The sequence below is a fragment of the Centroberyx gerrardi genome, chromosome 9 (genome assembly GCF_048128805.1).
Source record: "Centroberyx gerrardi isolate f3 chromosome 9, fCenGer3.hap1.cur.20231027, whole genome shotgun sequence".
NCBI classification, from domain to species: Eukaryota; Metazoa; Chordata; class Actinopteri; order Beryciformes; family Berycidae; genus Centroberyx; species Centroberyx gerrardi.
The window spans coordinates 2,048,071-2,070,999 of NC_136005.1; the positions used below are offsets into that span (position 1 = coordinate 2,048,071).

General features: G+C 43.7%; 1 protein-coding gene across 1 annotated transcript in view; it reads left to right on the forward strand.

Moving 5' to 3' along the window:
* Nucleotides 1–22,929, forward strand: part of rabgap1l (RAB GTPase activating protein 1-like) — a 167,370-nt gene that overhangs the window by 82,115 nt on the left and 62,326 nt on the right. Inside the window, exons 13-14 of the mRNA XM_078285512.1 lie at nt 15,344–15,457; nt 21,825–21,899. Coding sequence (XP_078141638.1) covers nt 15,344–15,457; nt 21,825–21,899 — 189 coding nt within the window. The remainder of the gene's footprint in view (nt 1–15,343; nt 15,458–21,824; nt 21,900–22,929) is intronic.

Here is a 22,929-nt window from a genome sequence, read left to right on the forward strand (position 1 = left end):
GGAGGGAGCTGGCTGTTAATTACGGCCGTCGTCCTCTGAATATCTGAATATCACACCCACAGATTATCTCTCTGTCCCGCCCCAAATGAAGAGGGATGAGGAGCGTTTGGGCGAGCCAGGTGTGTCAGCAGAGAGGGGTGGTGTTATTACGTCTGGCTGTCTGGCTCTGTTATGACTACAGGCTCCGCTTTGAAGTTATAATTCAGTCTGTGTTGTTTTTCTGCCTGACACACTTTCACAATTAGCCTCTCTCTCTCTCTCTCTTCGGAAGCTAAAACACAAGAGGGCCGAGGCGCTTTTCAGTTTTACATAAAACATCTTGATTCATCTGGTAGTTTTCTGTTTAAGGTTCACAAAGGTTTTAAGAAGACTCGGCGACCCGGTCGTGTTCCTCCAGACCTGCAGCTGAAAACTCTGGCTATCGCCCAATTTCCCCTGGGGGATCATTAAAGTTTCATCTTATGTTTATTTTATTAGTTGTCAGCCAAAACAGAGGGCATGGTTCAAACTGGGTTAATAATTGAATTAGCTGATTAATTAATTGGATCTCCTCTAACCAATCAATCAAAAATAGCCACCAGTCAGTTTATAGTCCAGATTTCCCCATGTGGGTTTTCCTGTAGAAGGAACCTCAGAGGAAATGAATGTCAGACCTTTGAAATGCCTGGAAAGCAGAGCTCGCATGTTTTGTTTTTTTTCACACGTGTGTTTTTCTCACCTGGAAGCCTCCCAGAACAACACAGTGTTTTACTGGTTTACTGCTGGTCACTGAGCAGCCGGGCTCAGCGCCTCAGAGAGCCGGTCTCACCTGGTTCAGGCTCTCTGTGTGGAAATCCTGGTTCCTTGGTGATCATTCTTCTTGACGGCCGCAGCCTGAAGTCTCCAGCAACATGTTCTCCCACAACGTTCGTATGATGATATCTTACGAAAAAGTTATGCATCCTTGATTCATTCTTTATCTATGCATGGCCAGCTGCATAACGTATCTCTGCACTAAAACCACTTAGGTTCAGTTTAGGCAACTAACACAGTTTGGTTAAGGTTTTGGTCACGGTTAAATAACCAAACCTTCCCTCCCAGTAGAAAACGTACAGCGTTAAAGGTAAATAGTTCCTCTAGATTCAGAGCGGTGTCTGCTGCGGTCCGGTCTGTGTTGTTCCAGTTTTCAGGTGATGATTGACTTTGCGTAATTCCCAAATGCGGTCAACGCACGCAGTCGTTCCTGCCACATGGACGCCATTTTGACTGCTGGTGTGGGACCGGCCCGTTGGTTTCCGTCTGAGTGTGAACCAGCTATTACTCATTTTTCCTGACTGTCCCGGCCAGGCTGGGGATTTGAACCAGCGACCTTCTGGTCACACGCCTGTTGTTCTGACCTTGAGGCGGCTGCCTCCTGTGTGATGTGTGCATGGTGTGTGTGTGTGTGTGTGATGTGTGTGTGTGTGTGTGTTCTTGTACCTTTATCCTCATGAGAACCAGTTTGAGTTCAGGACCTTCAGAGTGAGGACATTTCTGTGAACTGAGGTTGTTTTGGTTGGTCTTCAGTTTTGCAAGGGATTTGGGTTTAGGATTAAGATTAGAATTAGGATTAAGTTTAGGTGAGCGTTAAGGTTAGTTTAGTTTAAGAAGTCTTTAAAAATTATCTAAATTGAAGTCCTCAAATGTATTGCTGCATGTCCGCTCTTACATGAAAACAGAAATATTTCTTTATTCGTTTCTTTATTTTGGTGTTCAGATTGATCTTGTATTCAATTCCAGGTGGCATTAAATAGCTCTTAAAAGTTGAATTTTGCTTTCTGAATTATGCAATGAATGTAGTCATTGGAAGGTCCTCACAAGTACAGTATAGTATGCGTGTGTGTGTGTGTGTGTGTGTGTGTGTGTGTGTAGGTACCAGTGCCTCATGTGTTCCTCCCCGTGACACGCTTAATAACGGCGCTCACACACAGCGCCGGCATCCATAATGCATGACCAAGATTAATCTGTCTCTCCTCCGGCTTCGCTTTAAAGACACCCCACCTTCCTTCTTTCCTTCCTCCCTCTGTCCTTCCTCCCTTCCTCCCTTCCTCCCTCTGTCCTTCCTCCCTTCCTCCCTCTGTCCTTCCTCCCTTCCTCCCTTGTGTTTTGGTCAGGTTTGTGATCAGTCTCATGCAGCCTGTCTGCAGCCTGTTGGTCACTTCCTGTCCCGCTCTTCCTGTGAAGGAGCTTCCGTCCGTCCAGAGGACGAACCGGCCGGCTGATATTGTAGCTGTCAATCATCCAGCTGCCGCTCTCCTCTCTCTCTTTTTTTTCTTACCCACTCTCCTCTCTCTCTCTCTCTCTCTCTCTCTCTCTCTCTCTCTCTCTCTCTCTCTCTCTCTCTCTCTCTCTGCCTGTCTGTCCGGTCAGCCATCCCTCCATCATATTTCTCCTTCACATTCTTCATCTCCATCTCTTTTTCTTTGCCTTTCTTTCTCCTGCTCCATCTGTCTCTCTTTTCCCTTTCTTTCTTTGTCTCTCTTTCACCCCTTTCACTTCTCTTTCTGTCTTCTTCTCATCCCGTCTTTCCAAGCTGAAGTCCATTCTGTAAGATGAACTTTACTCTTGGATGTTTGTTGTGATGAGCGTCTGATAACAAGCTGATACTACAGTGGATACAGGATTCCTATTGGTCAAGGAATTTCTGGAATATCATGGAATTTTGCGTGATGAGTTCAGGGAAAGTCAGGGAATTTGATAAATGCTCTGGAAAAAAGAGCAACATTAACAAACCAGGAACATAACAACATTTTTAGGTAATTGAAGTATTTCAACTTTTTTATGAAACTCCTGGCTGACCTCTGACCTCTGACCTCTGCTGAATGTCAACATGTATGTGAGATGACACAAAGCGTATTCCTAATCACACTGTGCATATTAATATGAAGCACTATAATCTACCTTATATAACTGATAGTTCCGGTCCTCAGTTCTGATTGGCTGAGACACTTTCAAGCACCAATACCTTTGACTGCACAAGTTAATTTAGAAATTAATGATATTATAATATATAAACACACCTTTGGCTGCATGGAAGTTAATTTAAATATTAATTATAATATTATATAAACACACACCTATGACTGCATGACAGTTAATTTAAATATTAATTGAATATTAACTGAAAATCACCAGTCATACCGCTACTTTATTTAGCTACTGTTCAAGAACTTTATTGCTTGGCAGAAGATAACTATTTAACTATTATTCTATTCAATTATTATCGATTTGAAAATACATTTTATTGATCATTTGCGTCCTAACAACACCTGGTAGCTGCATTAAAATCACAGTAAATCATGGATTCTTGTGGCTTCTTGTTTAAATACCAAAACAGTGATTGTGCTTCAAACTGAGGCAGAGATTTTCTCCGACCGGTTCTGGATGTCTGTCTTCATGTGAAGCCTGTGTGTGTGTGTGTGTGTGTGTGTGTGTGTGTGTGTGTGTGTGTGTGTGTGTGTGTGTGTGTGTGTGTGTGTGTGTGTGTGTGTGTGTTGGAGCGGCTCCAGGCGGCGGCCCGGCGACAGACGTGCTCTCTAACACGCCATCCTGCCGCTTCATCACAGCCTCTGCTCTCCAGCACGGCCCACAATGCACCGCTCCCCTCTCGCTCTGCAGCCGGGCTCCGATGCCGCAGAGTTTCCTCCTTCCCATCAGAGGGAAGGTGTGAAAAACATTCAGTTCACCGACCGATCCACTCGTCCCCCGGAGTGAGAAGAGGTGACGCGACCCTCTGACTGAGGAGCGGACCGGTGAGGAGGCTTGATGAAATGATAAATCATTACAGCGTGTTGAGGTGTCCGTCTGTAATGAAACCTCCATCACTCTGAAGGAGCCTGAAGGAGCCAGCTCACCTGGAAGATTTCATTACTCAGTGGAGAGTTTTAGTTCATGATGGTCTAAATAATAATAACTTTATTTGTATAGCACTTTTCTAAAAACAATGTTTACAAAGTGCTTTACATACAATAAAACACAAAGACAAAATGATGTAAAAGTACCACAATTAAATCAAATTAAGTTGAATAAAAAGTAAATAAATGCTGTTTCAGAGGCTTTTCCACTCTGGCAAGAACAAACTTCTGGGGGAAAACACTGAATACTGCAGTTTTTTGGCATGAAAATGGTCAAATTTAAAGATACTGAATATCGGCACAAAATATTTGCCATCAGCAGCTTGAATATGGGAATATGGGCTTCGTTTGTGTCGAACTAAATGGATTTAGTGGATTTTGTCAGTTGATGCCCTCAGACGTCTGGAGGGGTGTGTATGTGTGTGTGTGTGTGTGTGTGTGTGTGGAGGGGCGGTGGGGGGGGTGTAAGGCTCTGAAATGTTTGGATCCTTGAACAGCTTTGCATTGGATCTAAATATAGTCGTCAACTTGTCACAGGAAGTGATGCTGGAACGCCACTTTGTGCCGTAATCCTCTTTACCTCCACACCACCTCACCAAGCTCATTCACACTGTTCATAGTCTTAGAGGATGAAAGTGCTTCTGTGTGATTAGTGAATCCAACAAATTGTATTGTTAGTGGTATTTGACATGTTGAAATTAAAGAGTGCAGCACACCTGAGTCACCGTGTCTTCATACTGCAGACATCCTGGCAGTCTGTTGTGCTGATCTTCAAATTATTAAAGTCGCATTTCCTCCTTTTTGTTTGTGAAACGATTTCGTAACGATTCGTTTTTTTTTTTTTAAGTTCATTAAGTTCTCACATGGCAGCTGACAATTCATCTGAAATACGTGAGCATCACAACAGTGTTTAGTTTAAAAGGTACACATGATACAAAACAAAAAATAATAAATAGTCACATAAATTATCAAAACATTGTGAGATAAAAAGGCATTTCAGCACATGTACAGTACATATACACATATACATATTAATAATAATAAATAGTAAAAAAAAGTAAGAGAGTAGGCCACAGAAAAAGTTATTACAAGTCCTTATTTAATAATATAAAATGCCATTTTTTTGTATAACTTGGAGAGCAAACCAGTCATAACTTTTTCCTCCCGGTGATGTTAGCAGAGTTGTTGAAACCTTCAGGTTGAGTCTCCAGCCGTCCTGTCGGTGTAATTGTTGTGCACACACAGTTTGACTTCTGTCCCCATGGCTGCCTCCGGCGGTTTAGCGCCAGCAGCGTCTCCTCCTCTCCGATTGGCCGGCTGTCACGTCGGGGCTTAGCGGGCTCCGACCGCTCGGCCGCCTGAACCGGCGCGGCGGCGGCACCGGCTCGCCAGGTTTAGCGGAGCGCGGCCGTCTCTCCGCCGAGGGGCTCAGCCCGGCCGGCACCGGCGGGCCCCTTCACACCCCGGAGTTACGTAACGCCGTCGGGAGAGAAGAGCGGCTCGATGTGACGCTCAGACTCCGGAACGCTGTCATGAGGAGGAAGACCGATCTGCTCCAGAGCCTCTACGTTTACATTTTTACATTTGAAGCACAGCGCTCTCATCCAGAGTGCTGAGAGCAGGCAGGTGCTTTACTGTCTGGCTGAAGGACGCTTTGACAGGAGGCAGTGCTGCTGATGGACAGATTGACTGATGCTTCAAAGTGATGAAATGTGACCTTGTGCTGTAAGACAAGCATCAGTGTTTTTTTTCTGACCTGACTCCCACTTTGTGTTTCACCTCTCTTGTTAAAAAAAGCACCTTAGCATCACCAGACACAGAAAAACCCAACGACTGTTGACATTGGGCGGTCTTGCTCTTCAGAAGTCAGCTTATCTGTTCTCGGTGTCAGATGTTTGACCTATTGGTCCATCGACAGCCACACGCTTTGGAGATACAGATCTCCATCTCCGCCCAGCAGCAGCTCAACCTTTCCCCCGCCGTCTGAGCAGCTGAAGCCGTCAGTGTGGCGCTGCTTAACACACAGCCGCCGGCCGCAGTGGACCTTAGGCCGCAGCCACACTGATCGTTCAGAAAACGTACAGAATTACTGACAGATAGGTATGTGTGTGTTGGTTTGTTCTGAGCGTCAACATGCCAGCGAGGCAGAAGAACAGGAAGCTTTGCTCATAACGGAGCTACTTGATAGAAAGAAGAAGAAACAGACTCTACTGTATCAATTCAATCAGAAACTGAGCTGGAAAACCTCCAGTCATCCCAACGCTCCACCAGGCTTTCTCTGTTTTATCTTTGTTTCGGTCGGACCGTCGTCTCTGTGTTCGCCGCTAGTTTTTACAAAACAAATCTAGGAACGCCTCTGATTGGCTGAACGGACGCTGACGAATCTGTTTGTCCAGAAAAAGTTCAGCTGGTTGAACTTTCTGTCCGTCAAAACAGATGGAAACCTGACAGACGGAGCGTCATCAGTTACGGGCGGCTCCGTAACAACACACGTCATGATCGGCCCTATGATCGACCAATCAGAGTGCACGACTCCGTGTAGACTCGACGTTGAGACTTGAAGTTGAGATTCTTCGGCGGGTACACAACATCTGCTCAGAGACTCTTTTCAACCCCAAATAAGCTTCAGAGAGTGTCAGTTTACCTGCAGAGACGCTGTTTTGATTAAAGTATAAAATGTGCTTTAGGCAGGTGATTGGTGTAAAATCTGCACTCCAACAGGCTCCCTGTGCACCAACAATAACAAGTGATGTTTCAAGCTAAGTGCCGCACTTAAAGTGTGTTTAGGTGTCTTGAAAAGTGCAAAAGTCCACACACTTTTTCACTTGTCAAGGCACCTAAACACACTCTGTACCGGCCAGCTTTCAGACGGTGTCATCGTTATCTTGGTGACTCGCAAGCAACAAACACAACCAGTCGAGTTCCAGTGGAAAACCAAAGTGCACGGATACTGTACCGGCCGCAGTAGGTACAGTGGCTACAACATGATAGTTTTACAGTGGAAAAAACTCGACCTGTCTACCTGATCCTGTGGAAGCTTCCAGCCGTCCTGCTCCCGCCTCAGGTGAGCGGTCAGCGGCCTGAAGGTCACCGGTTTCATCTTTCCCCCTGCTGCAGGGGGCGGAGCTAACGGCGCCTATCGACCAGAGAGGCAAACAAAGAGTTGACGGGAAGCTCAGCCTGTCAGCCGGTGAAGCGAACCTGACATGGAACAACAGCAGTGTCACTGCAGCTGCACCGGTTTGCATGAGTGAAATGTTTGTATCGTAAAGCGACCGGTGTTAGCTCGCGTTGCCTTCAACCTTAATACAATGAATACAGCCAGTTGCTCATCTTCAGCTGAGCATGATGGACTTTGTGTGTCTTCTTCACACATAAACACATGAAGAAACAGCTTTATATGAGCATCAGTCCAGACTTCACTTTCCAAGCATGAGGAACCGCCTCCATCTCCTTCTACCCATAATCCCTTGTGTTTTGGGGTGGTTTCTGTTCAGATGACGTTCTCACAACCGCACCGCAGTTCCCTTGTTAGAGGACTGGGACTCTCGGTGTCGTTATTTGGTGCCACCAGAGTTCAAAGGTCATCGTTCTCACCTGGACAAACCAACTGAACTGAAGGAGGAAACAGAGTTCAAATAAACCGCCCAGAACATGCTGAGTTTGAATACACTTTAAGTTATTTTAAACATACATTATACTGGCACTTTCTAATATGATTTATATGTAAACTTTCCCAGCAGCTAGTATAAGTCACTCGGTCGGTCGGTCAGTCCCAAAAATAAAACAAACGTTACTGTGCATGTACCATTGCAGGATAAAGACTCTATGAGCCGGATCGCTGCGTCTCTTTGAGTTCAGCTCGGTCGGTAAAGCGGAGGTTTGTCACGCCAGAGATCCTGGTTTCTAATCCCAAGTGAGTGACTTTAGCACCGCCACTTTTTCATGCATGCAGGCTTCCCCCAAAACAAGTAGGCCAGCACTGTTTGCAGCATAATTCTCGAATGTTGTGGCCCTGTACAGGGAAGGCAGTTTCTCATGAATTCTGTGCTTTTTTTATCATGTTGGTAAAGCACTTTGGGTTGCATCATGAAGGAAATGTGCTCTATAAGTAAATTTGACCTGACAGTATATAGGTACAGGGTGGTGCTGATATTGTACCATAGCTATAGTAGGGCCATTATAGCTACAAGACAGTAGTTTTTCAGTGGGAAACCCCCTACTTCTCTACCTGATGCTGTGGAAGCTTCCATCATAGGGTCAGTACAGGTAAAACACTGCTGGTGAAAAAACGATGTGTAGCTTGATAAATGAAATGCTGGTGGAGGGAGGTGGAGGTGGAGGTGGAGGTGGAGTGCAGCTTTGGACAAATCAGCAGTTTTTATTTTTAGGCGGTGTGTTAAGTAGGTTACCTGTTGGTGAGTTCTGAGTAATGGACTGTCTGCCCAACAAGCCTCCAGGCTGCAATTAGAGGAAGCCTCTCATTCCCCTCTGTGTACATATCCCTCTCCCTCTCTTCATCTCTCTCTCTCTCTCCCTCTCTCTTATCTCGCTTGAACGCTCCCTCTCTCTCTCTCTCTCTCCCTCGCTCAATGTCTCTCTCCCGCTCTCACTCCCTTTCTCCTTATTTCGATCTCCTTTTCTGTCTCGTTTTCTCTCTGTCTCCCTTCAGACAGGCAGCCTGAAAGCCACCAGGGGATAAATCTGACGGGTGCACGCAATACTGAGGAGTACACACACACACACACACACACACACACACACGTGGAAGGCAGGCTGGTGGTGGACGGTGTTGATGTAATCCCCCTGCCTGTGCTAATGCTTTTTTAATCCCTCCATATTTATTATGTCATCTGGAAAATGCTGAGAGAGCCGGTGCTGATGTGTAACATCCAGCTCATGTGTGCACACAGGTGAACCATGAGTGTGTGTGTGCGTGTGTGTGTGTGTGTGTGTGTGTGTGTGTGTGTGGACTTGTGTGTGTGTTTGTGTGTTGTTCTGCAGTTTGTGCACATAGGTGATAGATGATTTTGTGCATAGCAGGAAGGTGAGTGTGTGTGTGTATGTGTGTGCGTGTGTTTGCACACTTTGTGTAATTTGTGCAAATAGATGAAAGGTTATTTGTGTGTGTGTATTTGAGTGCATAGGTCAAAGGTGATTGTGTGTATTTGTGTGTTTGCTTGCATTGACATTTGTGCCTCCATGGCCTCCATTCATTAGTTTACGTTTGTGTGTGTGTGAGTGTGTGTATGTGTGTGTGTGTGTGTGTTGTTGAACTGGGTCACGGTGATGTTCCCAGTAGAACTGATGTTGCTGATGAGGCTGCAGTTCCTCCTGAACACCTCAGCCGCCCTGCAGAGATCAAACAGCACACACACACACACACACACACACACACACACACACACCTACCTCCAAATGAGCAGCACACACCCCTTATACTGATACACACACACACACATGATACACACAGATAATAATAGAGATGAACTGATCAGAAGAAGTGAAGGAAAAATGTAAAATGTGGTAAAATGTGACGCCAACATCAGCAACAGACAAACTCCCTATTGAATATTATTGGAGTTATTAATCATCTTGACCTGTTTATATACAGAAAAGTCATATTTTACAGAATATCATTCAGTATGTATACAGTTTTCTGGTTACCTCGCCAAGGAGGTTTTCTCTCGTTAGTTTTTCTGTCAGCAGAACATCTCAAAAACCTGTTAACGGATTTCCATGAAGTTTGATGACAGATCTTTGAGAAAACAGCACACTTGTCCAAGTTTTATCGTAGGAAAACTACTTTGGTTCGTGAAAATATTGAAGCATCGTTGGCAGAAGAGAAAATGCACACTGAAACATAGAAACATTTTGACATGAAGTAAGCCTGGATGTTGTTCTCTTGAGTGCGGTCTAGTTTTCCTTCTGACATGAACTCTGTCGGACAGATCGGCCCTGGGCCTCGGAGCAATTGATCTGATTTTAGATCATTAGTTGGTGATGTGGATCGGGGATTTCTGCTATTCCACAATTACAGTTTTTTAGTAATAACTGTGAAACTAACAGATAGAGACTTGATTCTAAATCCTAAGGGGAAGTTTGCAGGCTCAAGAAATCAGTTTAACTTTAAATGTAATTGATAGGAACGATGTGTCTGGGCGGAAAACAGCGAGTTGGAGAATTGTTCTGCGTTGGCGGAGGTTCACCTGCTGGTTTTTGCTGCCATGACGCCTGAAATGAAAACCCATTAAACCAGAAAACATCTTTCATTTGTACAAACAGTAGTAACCAGTCATGTGCTCACCTAGCAACTACATGGAAAACTAAAACACCTTGGTTGCTATAGAGATACAGTATATAAAGCTCCATTGACCAGTTTAGGTTGGTATTGATCAGGTGTTCAACCAGTGGAAACACTCACTCACACACACACACACACACGCACACTCCAAAGTCTATGTATGACACACTCAGGCAGAGTGTATCTGTGTTGTAGCAGAGGAGAAAAGGAGATGGGATGAGAGGAGGAGAGAAGAGATGGAAGATGGAGATGGAAGAGGAGAGAAGTGAATAGGAAGAAAGGAGGAGGTGGGAGGAAAGGATTCAAGGAAAGGAGATGGGAGGAGAGAATAGGAGGAAATAGGAGAGGAGGAGAAGATTCAAGAGGAGGAGGAAAGGAGAGGAGGAGAAGGAAGAGATGAGACAAAAGGATTCAAGGAAAGGAGATGGAAGGAGAAAAGAGGAGAGGAGGAAATGGGAGAGGAGGAAAGGATTCAAGGAAAGGAGATGGGAGGAGAGAATAGGAGGAAATAGGAGAGGAGGAGAAGATTCGAGAGGAGAGGAGGAGAAGGAAGAGATGAGACGAAAGGATTCAAGGAAAGGAGATGGAAGGAGAAAAGAGAAGAGGAGGAAATGGGAGAGGAGGAAAGGATTGAAGGAGGGAAGAGGAGAAGGAAGGAGGGGACAGAGCGGAGGAGAAGAGGACGCCCGCTCCTCATTTCTTCTGTCGTTTGTTGACTAATGAGGCTGTTAATTAGTAGTGGCATGCGTGGTTTATTAAATCAGAGTGTTTACAACTCTGCCTGTCAACCAGATTCTGCTGGTCCACACTGACGTCGCCATGGCAACCACAGTGTCACTAGTCTGTGTGTGTGTGTGTGTTTGTCATTGTTGGGCTCCTTATTAAAAAAAAAAAAATGAATACATTACTCATTAGTTAGTACTCATTTCAAAAGTAATATTTGTCGTCATCAGTAGTTCATTGCACCATTCTTTTATTACTTTTCGGTTCCGTTCTTCTTCGTTTAAAATCAGGATCAGTCAGTTTCCGTTTCTTTAAGCGATCCGGAAACCAAACGGCGTCGATGTCCGACGTTCCTGTCGTCTGTTTACTGGAGGAAACCAGAGCAGAGGAAAACTTCCACCAGAGGAAGAAACTTTTCTGCCATTTCTCATCTAAACTACCGTAAATCCTCTAATATTGGCCCGGGCCTTTATTTACCTCAACTGCAGAGGGTACCAGGCCTTTATTGGAAGCAGCTTATATTAGAGACAGGCCTTTATTTCTAATTCCCTCTGTTTGATAAGTATATTTGCTCATATTTTAGTACGAAGCCTCCTTGTTATCTGATCCTCTTCTGTTGGGGTTCGTTAGGTAGACGTTTTTTTGTTACTGCAATGTATTACGATAATTACGGTAATCGACGACGGCACACTCCAGAGACTTCCGCCGGCCGAGCCGTCTTGTGGCACTTGTACGTTACTACAAACTACAGTTACAAACAGGCACCAGGAGTTTACCGGTATCCACCGTTGTTTGCATGTAAGCTGAAGCTAACTGAAGCTAACTGAACCTGGTCGATGTGTTCCCGGTGATCTGGCCAAGATTTCGGGGGGGGGTCCCGACGCCGACGTGTCACCGGGCGTCCGGGGCTTGGATCGGGAGGATCGATGCGGGCCGTGGGCGCGGTGGAGAGGACAGCGGCGGAGAGCGGAGACGGACACGGTGCAGCCATATACTGGTTTTGATCTAGTCTTGTTTCCTTTGTTTTTTCCCCGGCCTGTATTTGAGGCCGACCTTTATTTGTTCGTGTCGACCACGCCCCCGGCCATTATCGGAGACCCGGCTTTTAATTGACTACAGGCCACTATTAGAGGAAATACGGTAGCTCGTTTGCGAGGACGACTAATTGTTACGAAAACGAATCAGGTGATGGAGGTGGAGTTTCAATCTGATGTAGAGAGAGTGATGGCAAAAATCACAAATAGTTTTTTTGATTCATAACTGTAGTATTATTACTGAAATATTTTAAAAAATGATGTTCGTAGGCTGCTTGTTACTACGAAAAGTAATGATATTACTGTAGCATGGTAGTGAATAGATAGTGTGTAGGTGAGCTGCTGTTGGGAGTTATGTGTTATTAACTGACTTGTTAAGATTTAATCAATCAGTCAGTCATTATGATCCCGGTGGTGCGTTCAGGTGAAAACAACGAAGAAGAAGTCATGACTACGGTGGCCGAGAGAGCTCAACGCACTGCAACTTAAGAAAACACATGCAAATAGACAAAACACAAGCAAATTAAGAAAACATCTTCATCAATTTTACAACACATGCGCTGCAAATACACACAACACAACCAAATACAGAAACGCGCTGCAAGCAGCACAGACGACAACGGATCTGTTTCCAGGGGACACAAAAAAGTGATGAACCCAGCTGGGACACGCTTGTTGTTCAATGAATCATGCGATCACAATGTTAAAATAAACCAAAAAAAACGTACATTTTAGCTCATTTTCCAACACCACTGACGAGTAGCCGACTTCAGTAACTTCAAAAGTCATAAAGTGTTGAACAACAAGCGTGTCCCAGCCGGGTTCATCACTTTTTTGTGTCCCCTGGAAACAGATCCGTTGTCGTCTGTGCTACTTGCAGGGCGTTTCTGTATTTGGTTGTGTTGTGAGTATTTGCAGCGCATGTGTAGTAAAATTGATGAACGACCACCGTACATGAGCGCTCTGGACCCGCAGCGCTCCGCTCCGCTCCTCAGGCGTTTCCTCTGCTCTCCACCGCAGCAGCAACACAATGTAAAACTGTTAGTTCCATTCCCATCACATAATACACCGAGCCGCACACCACCTCCACACTGCAAATCTCATTAAAGCATTACACACAGCCGCGCCAGCAGCCCCTATCAAACCCCTCAGTGTGTGTGTGTGTGTGTGTGTGTGTGTGTGTGTGTAAAAAGCACGTAAACTATGTGTAAGTGTGAATGTACACATAAAAGATGAGCTGTTTTTAGGCTGTTGGCAGCACAGTGAGGAGGGAATTACACACCGCTGATTGTTTACCGTACTGTTCAGATACAGTAGGCAGTAATGAAACGCTGTGATTGGCTTTATGTGAATATTTTGTTTTTGTCTTCCACCGCGTCACGAGCCAATCGTTTCACAGGAAGGTGACAAGCCGGTTGGTTGGGATGAAAGATGTTGACAAAAAATACAACTGCTGTTCAAATTGATTTAAGCTGCGATTCATATCAAGTTTTTCTTGTCATACGTTTTTTAGAACTTTAAAATTGTTTAAAGAAAATGGATTTTGTTAAAAAAATATATATATATTTGTCAGTGTGCAGGGATTACTGAATTACTGAGTTTGAGTCTGATGAAAGGTTTTCACCAATATTGTACTTGAGTCATGGACCAAAACTCTTTGTTCACAAATCCAGTTTGGATAATAATAATAATAATAATAATAATACATTTAATTTGAGGGCACCTTTCAGGACACCCAAGGTCGCCTTACAATGCATAAAAAAGAGAAACACACTCGAAACAGATAAAAACAGCGAAACATGGCAACAACAGCAGCATAGACAAAACAAATGACATAGAGTGGGCAGACACGTATAGGAGGGGGAATAAAAACAGTAAAACTGTAAGGATAAAAGGGGAAACGCACAGTACGGTGAGGATTACAGTGAGTAGGCCAGTTTGAAACTCTCTCTCAAGCAGCTAACTGCAGATCCTCTGTGATTTGAATATTGTTTTACAACATCAGAGAAAGATGTAAAGATGAAAGAAAAACTCAGTTCAAATCATTATTGTGTTGTGAGAGAATATTGGTTCACAGACTGGGTTCACGATAAAAAAGTGCTAGTTTTTCTCCACATGAAGACTACATTTCCCATCAGCCCCGTTTCTCACTTTCACTCTGTCTCTCTGTCGCTCTCTCTCACACGTAATACTGAGGAGTACACACACACACACACACACACACACACATCAAGGCCAGTCAGACTCATGGTTGGTTTATCTGCAGCTTACAGTGGGTTGCTGGAGAACGCCACACTGCCAGTCTTCTCTCTGGTAGTGTTTGCTGTGCGTGTGTGTGTGTACAATTGAGTGTGTATGTGCGTGTGAGAAGAGAGAGTGAAGGAAAAAGAAGAGGGCTTGTTTAGTGTGTGTGTGTTTGTGTGTGCATCTGTGTGTGAGTGAGAAAAGAGAAGGAAAACAAGCAGGCTTGAGTAGTGTGTGTGTGTGTGTGTGTGTGTGTGTGTGTGTGTGTGTGTGGATGTGGATTAGAGAGCCCAGACTGACTGAGTGACTGAGGCCTGGCTAGTGCTGCAGCAGAGAGGAATGGGTCAAACACTGTAATGAAAAAGCACACACACACACACACACACACACACACACACACACACACACACGTATAGCCGGTTTGTCTCATAGATATGGATTGATGCGGTCAGTTTTGAGTTGCGGTCGCCCGTACATTGCAGTTTTTTTTTCCACAAATTGCACACATTGAATAGAAACATTTAGAAACACAGAAATAACAGACAAGCAGGTTCAGAAGCTCCTGAGTCTCTGGGCAAAAATGTCACTGAAAGTTCCTAAAATGAAATGAAAAATGAAGGGACAAAAAATGCTCCCAATAACTAGAAGTACCGTTTGTTGGCACCATGCTGCAGCAGTAGAAGAACATCCAAGCACTGCATCAACAACAGATAAAACAACCAATACAGTAAAAAAAAAAAAAAAAACCTCAGCAGTGGAGAGTGAAGACGGGCCGGTTGGACAGAGAGTCTTCTGGACGGGACGGCCTGCTGCCAGTTTCCACAAGTTGAATTAAATCTTAGATGTGCAGTTTGAGTGTTTATTTGCCAAATGCTCCATAAAATTGCTCCTGAAAAGGAACAAAATGCCCCTAAAAATCAGATCAAGGTGGCAAAAAAATGCCCTCTGAAAAAACGAAAATCATACATATTTAATTTAAAAACTCCTTTATTCATCTTTTCATCTTACAAACTCATTCAGGAACCAGTGCCTAAAAGAGGCTAAGCAGTGTTAAGCTCACACTGCCTCACCCATGAGCAGAACACCAACCACAAAAATAAAACTTGGTGTGTGTTTCGTTCCGCGGCTGAAGTGTGTGTTGTGTGTGTTGTGTGTGTGTGTTGCAGGACTCGGCCCAGGAGGGGGTGATCACCCGGGACATCCACCGGACTTTCCCCGCCCACGACTACTTCAAGGACTCGGACGGAGACGGACAGGACTCCCTCTACAAGATCTGCAAGGTGAGCCGGACACCTGGCGGGGGGGGGGGTCTACTCTGATAAATTAACACTGGATTACACTCTCACCGACTTTATTTATGGCTTTAATGGAACAGAGGACAAATCTGGACACAAGCACAGAATTTCTTTGAAGACTGCTGAGAGGAGTCATGTGAGACAGACGTACGTATTTGAGAAGGCAAATATGAAATTCACGCTAAAAGACTGGAAACTGCATCAAAGTGTGTTTCCAAATTCTGCTGCTGTGCCGTTGCATTACAAAGTTATAAATTCTTACTATTTTATAAGCGGTGGCAGACAAATATATGAGAGAAACAAATATATGAGTAAACATGTAGTAAACTCAACAAAATATGAGTAGACATGGTTAATGTCACAACATGGTTAGGGTGCGTTCAAAGCAAGCATGCTGGACCGGTTCCACCGAGACGCCTGGAAATGCGAGTCTGCGGACTGCGGTGCGGTTTGTTACGAGTGAGAACGAAATCGTACAAACTACAGGAAACAACCCCAAAACATCTGGCTTTATGAGTCTGTTGTTCGTTGTTTGAGTGTTGATCCATTTGGTTTTATAGGTAGAAGGATGGATGTTGACATCTGTGTTTTTACCTGGTATGAAGACCAGAGATGGTAAATTATGGCAAAGAGCACAGATAAAGCGTAGTTAAAGTTTCAGATTTGTTTTGACTCCCTCCCTCCCTGGCTGCCAAAATCTTAAATCTCGCAGGATGACAGGTCATCAAAACTCAATAAACGAGCTACTTCTGAGTCATGTGACTTTTGCTTGGTCCTGGTCGCAAGTCGCTTGTAATTGGTCAGTGTGAACCTAAACGAACCAAATACAAAAAGTTACAAAGTCAACTTTTACATAATATGGTTCAGACCAACATTGGGGAAGAGAGATGTCACGTTCACATGGTGCGCTCCTTAGACCACGAGCCACCAGGAAGCCCCGCATGCAGGTTTATTTACTCAAGAAATCAAACTTTGCAACTTACAAATCAAACATTTATTTTAAACCCGGCATCCCAGTCGTCCCTTCCCCCCAACTTCAACCAAATTACCAAACCCCTAAATTAAATGCACTAAGCGATTTCAGACCCTGTAACCAATCCTGAAACTACCGTGTGCTGCGTGGAGATTTCTGTGAGACGTGATGATGATATAATGATATAAACGCGGACCAGCTGTGTTGTTGTTTTCACCTCTTTTTTTAAAGCCTGTTGTCAAATTCCGCCCGAGTCGAAGCTCCTCCCGCTCCATTCTGTAGCTTTTCTTTTTTTTTAAAACTAGCTCGTCTCCTCCCTTGAAAGCAGAGCTCTTCCCCTCCCAAAAAAAACTTGCGAATCGATGAAGCAAGTGAGTAAACTTGTTCAACTAGTGAACTTGCTACCTGCCTCTTCACTTGTCATTGTGGGACATGTGACCTTCAGCGGGAGAAAAATCTGGCAAAGAGAGACTGGTAACTGGCGACATTTCTCCGTAGTTACGTTTATTTTAGCTATTAGCCTTCATGCACAGTTTGTCCTTCAGGGCTTCTGTCCCCAGTAGGTTTGCTGTGTGTATTTACAAAATGTTTTGCCGTTTCTGTCACCCTCTAGTGGTCAGAAAATCGTGGAAATATGTGGAAAGAAAAACATAAAACTCGCCCATAAAGCAGCATACTGTATTTAAATTGCTTAATGATTGACTCGGTGTCCTTCCATCCAGATCTGCCAGCACACAACCTGAGGACTAACAACCTGCAGGAAACTCTGCAAGGTTCACAAGACACATGAACTCTCAGGATAACCAGACAGACAGACCAGCTCTTTTATCCGTTTTATCAGCGGTTGTTCAGTTTAGGGCTGAATGATTTTGAAAAAATATTTAATTGCGATTATTTTGACTGATATTGCAATTGCGATATGATTCGCGATATTAGAGGGAATGATCATTTTTACATCATTATTCTCATTTTCATTGAAAAACATGATTATGGTGTGATTTTTTCGGGGATCTGTACCAAACAAAGATGTTTTCTTAAGTCTGTAGAATATGATGTGTAGGCAGGACATCTCTGCAGCACGACAATATTTCATTTAAAATGCTATTTTGACACACATTTCGCCTTTAACAAATATTGCGCCTCCTGCGATTTGAAAATTGCAGTAGGCCATATTGCGATTTCGATAAAATTTCGATTAATTGTTTATAGCCCTAGTTCAGTTTGGTCCTGGAGAGTAAAGCCTTACTGGTGTGAAGTTGTTGTCAAAGTGTAAGTTTGGTGCTGGTCGGAGCAAACAACCTCCTGGATGTTAATCTGCAGGTTATTTGCACCTTTATGTAGCCTGTCATGTCATTTGCTATTCCGACTCAAACAGATTTGACTGTAGAAGAGCCAGAAGTGACAACTTTATAATACTAACAGGCATACAGACAGCATGGTAACATCTAATCCGCTGCAACAGTTCATTAAGTAAACTGGCTTATAATGGTGCGTTATAATGTGCGAGCACGAAGCAAACTTTCAGATTAAAGAAGCGTACTTTCAGAGGTTAAGATAAGTTTAACACAAACACAGATCCCACAGATAAAAGTGTTTTGTTTATTCATTAGAATGAAAAGTAGCGGTAGAATGATGAATTAGACTGTGATGTAGAAGTGTTGCTCCTCTGGCCGGCGCTCTGGGAGGCCTGTCACCGAGGGTTAGCGTCTAGTCCGGACCCAACTAGGTCAGCGGCGAGCCGGCCTTCATTTGTATGCAAATCCATGTAGATTGGCTGTTGATAAGGTTGGCTGGATCTTGAGGCGTGCGCTGAGTGGGTCACAGGCACAGAGGATCCAGGACAGAGTTTATATTCATCTTCATGTCCTAATCAGTGATAAGCCGGGGTTTTTATTTTCTAACCTTTATTTCTCGGGGGAAGGTCGGCTGAGCTCAGCGCTCCACATGTTCCCGCTGGGAGCGGAGGGGGAAGCAACAAAGTTAAAACACTTCATTACTGTACTTAAGTAAGATTTTCAAGTACCTGTACTTTACTCCAGTTTTTCTTTCACTTAAAGGTTAAATGTGTAATATTTCTGCTTTACTGAAGCAGAATATGACTAGCAAAAATCAGCAGGTTGCTGATTCATTTTTCTCACCCACGATCTGTATTGTCATGTTTTTGCATTGTGATATATTGAATTTTTGATATATCATCCCTTCCCCAATGGAGACCGATCTCAGGCTACGAAGTCTAACAGTAAATAGTTGAAGGTGTTTGCATGCGTCATCATCTTATTCAGTTTTTTATAATCAAAATAGGAGCTTTTCCCAGGTTTGGATATTCATAGAAGAAAGTTCCATTTACATAAACCAACAATATACAGAATAAAATCCAGAGCAGAGAAGTGTTCGTAAGCTTTATCTCTGTTTTCCCATTTCAGTGTTTCTGTCAACTAAGGTCTAAACGCCCTCTCGCATTTTTATTTCCATATAGAGTGAGTCACAGATCTGCTCCATTCAAAACAGTATCCACAATATTACTGCGATAATAATGTACATTTAGGCGCTCTCTTCCTCTCCAGTTTGCCGCTGGCGCTCTGCCCTTCTCAGCTGGTTTCCGTATCCTTTTGCTATTTTCAGTGTTAAGCCTCCTGTCCAGAGCAGGCGGGGGCTCAGCGTCCCGCTCAAGGACTCTCTGACAGGACGGGCGGGCGCCGGCGGTCACGCTGGCTGTTTCAGGACCGACCTGTGACCCGGCGTCTTCAGGCCGCGCTGCCGTCCCAGCAGCCTCCAGATGTCCTCTTACAGCCAAACTCCACACACTGAATTTACAGAAATCACTGCTTCAGCTGTGGACAGAAAGCAGAAAGCAGAAAATCTAAAGTTTTGTACCGTCACCTCCAGTGTCGGGCAAGTTACTCAGAAAATATAATCAATCACTCTTTACATATTATTCATTTAAAAAGTAATCACATTACTTTACTAATTCCTCAGCAGCAGCAGTAATTTATTCCATTCGTTCGGTTTCTGTCTCGTTGGCAGCAGCGGCTCCTTGTTTCTCTGAGTTTCTCATCGCTGTGTTTCTGTATCAGTTGCTTTAAAAAAACTGGATGTTGTGTTTTTTGCTGTGGAAAGAGTTTTGCTGCCACACAAAGTTTACAGCGGACCAGAATGTTCTTTGCATCCTTGACTGAGATCAATTCAAAGTAATGGGAAAACTTCCAGCTGCTTGATTTTTAAAAACCAATCAAGGATAAAACACAAGAAAGTCCAGGACTTATTTCCATTGTGGTCCTCTAGTCCAAGAAGACTACGGGCAAGACCAGCAGGAGAAGCACAGTGTCAGTGAGTCAATATAACAATAAATACAACAACAGACCAGTAATATACAAATGCTGTATGTCTTATACAATGTAAACAATTCATAAATTCTACATAAAATCAAAATTATCACCAATAATCCAATAAGTTAAGATGCCACTAAAATGGCTTTCAGTGAGGAATCTTATCCATCAGCCATTTTTTCACCGTCCTTTTAAAGCTACTGGAAATAGTGTTGATAAAAAAGATTAAAAAAAAGACAAGAAAGAAGAAATATTGCAAACTACTACAAGAGTTGGCACAGCGACCAATAAAGCAAGCGTGCATTATGTAACGCTTCTTTGACCAATCAGATTGCTTACCTGAAACTAGACGTTGCATATATTATAATAATCCGCCCCCCCCCCCCCCCGAGCCTATTAATGTGTTCAGGTTGACAAATTTAGATTTCACCTACCAGGACCTCCCCCCCATCCATCTGTCGGCGTACATTTCTCCCAGCTGAGGCGGGGACGTGTGAACGCCACACTCCATCAAACATGTCAGCGTGTAAATTACGGCGCTGACAGCAACGCAGGACGCCTCCATTAAACATCCACACCGGGCTCAGATATCTGGACACACACTCACACACTCACACACTCACACACATCGACTCATTTGAAGTTGCTCTGGATTCACCGTCAACAAAGTGTCTAAAATGTAAAGGTGTAAGTGTTCAGCTTGTGTGTTTTTCATCAAGGGTATAATGATGCGACGCTGTACCAGAGACAGTATGATATCGTATATTGCGATATTTTGGCGGGACAGCGTCGAGATATAATATTTGGGATATGGCCCAAGCCCAGCAGGGACTTTTCCATAGCTCAGGGTTCAGTGAGTTGACGCCTGTTAGAGGGAGAAAAGGGGAAAAAGAAGAAACCAGAGAGAGCGTGATAGAGAGAGGCTGGCAGTGACAAAGAGAAACGTAGAGAGAGAGAAAGATAGAGAGAGAGATAGAGAGAGAGAGAGCGTCCTCAGGGGTCGCTGGTACTGGGGAGAATCTGTCTCTTAGGAAATGTCCTGTGTGTTTTAACGCTCAGACAACATTTACATTACAGTGACGGGACTCAGGGCACGGAGCTGGAAGATGAAGCGGTTTAGAGACGACTTGTTCTTGTTCTCCACTCTGGAACGTTCTGTTAAAAGAAGCTGAAATTTATAATGTTGTTAAAAATATTATTCTGGACTTACTGAGTGCTTTGCAGATGTGGAGCTGTCTATCTGTTGCACTTCTACCTCAACTAGGACTGTACAGTTATGGCTAAAATGATAATCCATCTTATTCTAGTTGGATATTTTGATCACAATTCTTAGTTATGATAATTAGTTGGTGATTTTTTTTGGAAGAATTTGAACATCTTGACTGTTTTCAACTACAGTGGGCATTCCAAATGAACATAAATGTTTTAATATCACAAAGTGCAATGAATATTAATTGTGGAAACTAAAAATGAGATGTACTGTTAATTAACTGATTAATGAACGTCAGCCTTACCCCCAAAGTTCCTACAAACCTGGAGAAGCAGACGCAGATGAAATTAGTTGATTACTGACTGGTACATTTTCTAAGAACAAACAAGTATAATTATTGCTCTTAGCGTGTGTATAGACCACCAACAGAACATTTATTTATTTTGACCACTAATGCCAGTTGTGTAGCGTTACCACGTGTCCCGCCTGTATCTGTCTCATCATTCGCTGACCGTTCATGATGTCATCAGGTTGTCACACTGTGTCACAGCTTCGTTTTTGTCTCGTTTTTGGCAAATGATCGTTCCCTCTGCTCTGATTGGTTGACGCTTCACCGCATCATCAGAGCATGGGAAGAAGCGGAAGCAGCTGAACTTCAGTGTGTATCTGCTACACTTTACACTCTGGAGTTTGTGGCTTCCATTGAAAGTGAATGACCTCCTGTTGCTTTGTAGCCCGTAATCTGAATGTACCGTTACTGAATGAATAAGATAAGCTGATCTCTCTCTCTCTTTCTCTCTTTCTCTCTCTCTCTCTCTCTCTCTCTCTCTCTCTCTCTTTCAGGCTTACTCTGTCTATGATGAGGAGATCGGTTATTGTCAGGGTCAGTCGTTCCTAGCTGCCGTTCTTCTGCTGCACGTGAGTAAACCAACTGTCCATCCATCCATCCATCCATCATCCATCCATCCATCCATCCATCCATCTATCCATCCATCCATCTATCCATCCATCCATCCATCCAGCTATCCATCTATCCATCTATCCATCCATCCATCCATCTATCCATCCATCCATCCATCCATCTATCCATCTATCCATCCATCCATCATCCATCCATCCATCCATCTATCCATCCATCATCTATCCATCCATCCATCCATCATCTATCCATCCATCCATCCATCATCCATCCATCCATCCATCCATCATCCATCCATCCATCATCTATCCATCCATCCATCCATCATCCATCCATCCATCCATCTATCCATCATCCATCCATCCATCTATCCATCTATCATCCATCCATCCATCTATCCATCCATCATCTATCCATCCATCCATCCATCATCTATCCATCCATCATCCATCCATCTATCCATCCATCATCCATCCATCCATCCATCCATCCATCATCCATCATCACAAAATCCTTCACAAAAATAAATAGATAGATAGATATATAGATAGATAGATAGATAAATAGATGGATAGATAGATAGATAGATAGATGGATAGATACTGTCACAGCAGCAACACACTGAAGACCCAGTAACATAACCAACAACACATAACAAAATGCTACAGTGAAGCTGATAAGAAAAATAAAAGTAAAAACATTTGCCCCGTTCAGTTTATTGATGAATATGGTTTTGAATGACTGTGATGAAAATGAGTTTGACAGGAAAGCAGTCAGATGAGATCCAAGCAGAAAATGAAACAGGTGGAAAGAAAATGTCGGCCACGTGTTTCACAAATCACATCACATTCCTCCAGTCTGTGTTAGCTTTTACAAGGTCTGATAGAGCAGAACCAAGGCAGCTTCATGATGGACTGAATGAACTCAGAGAGAGAGAGAGAGAGAGAGAGAGAATGGTAGGTGTGAAAGAGAGCGAGAGAGGATAGAAGGAATGTCCTGGCTGAAAGAAAGAGATGAAAGACGACGGAG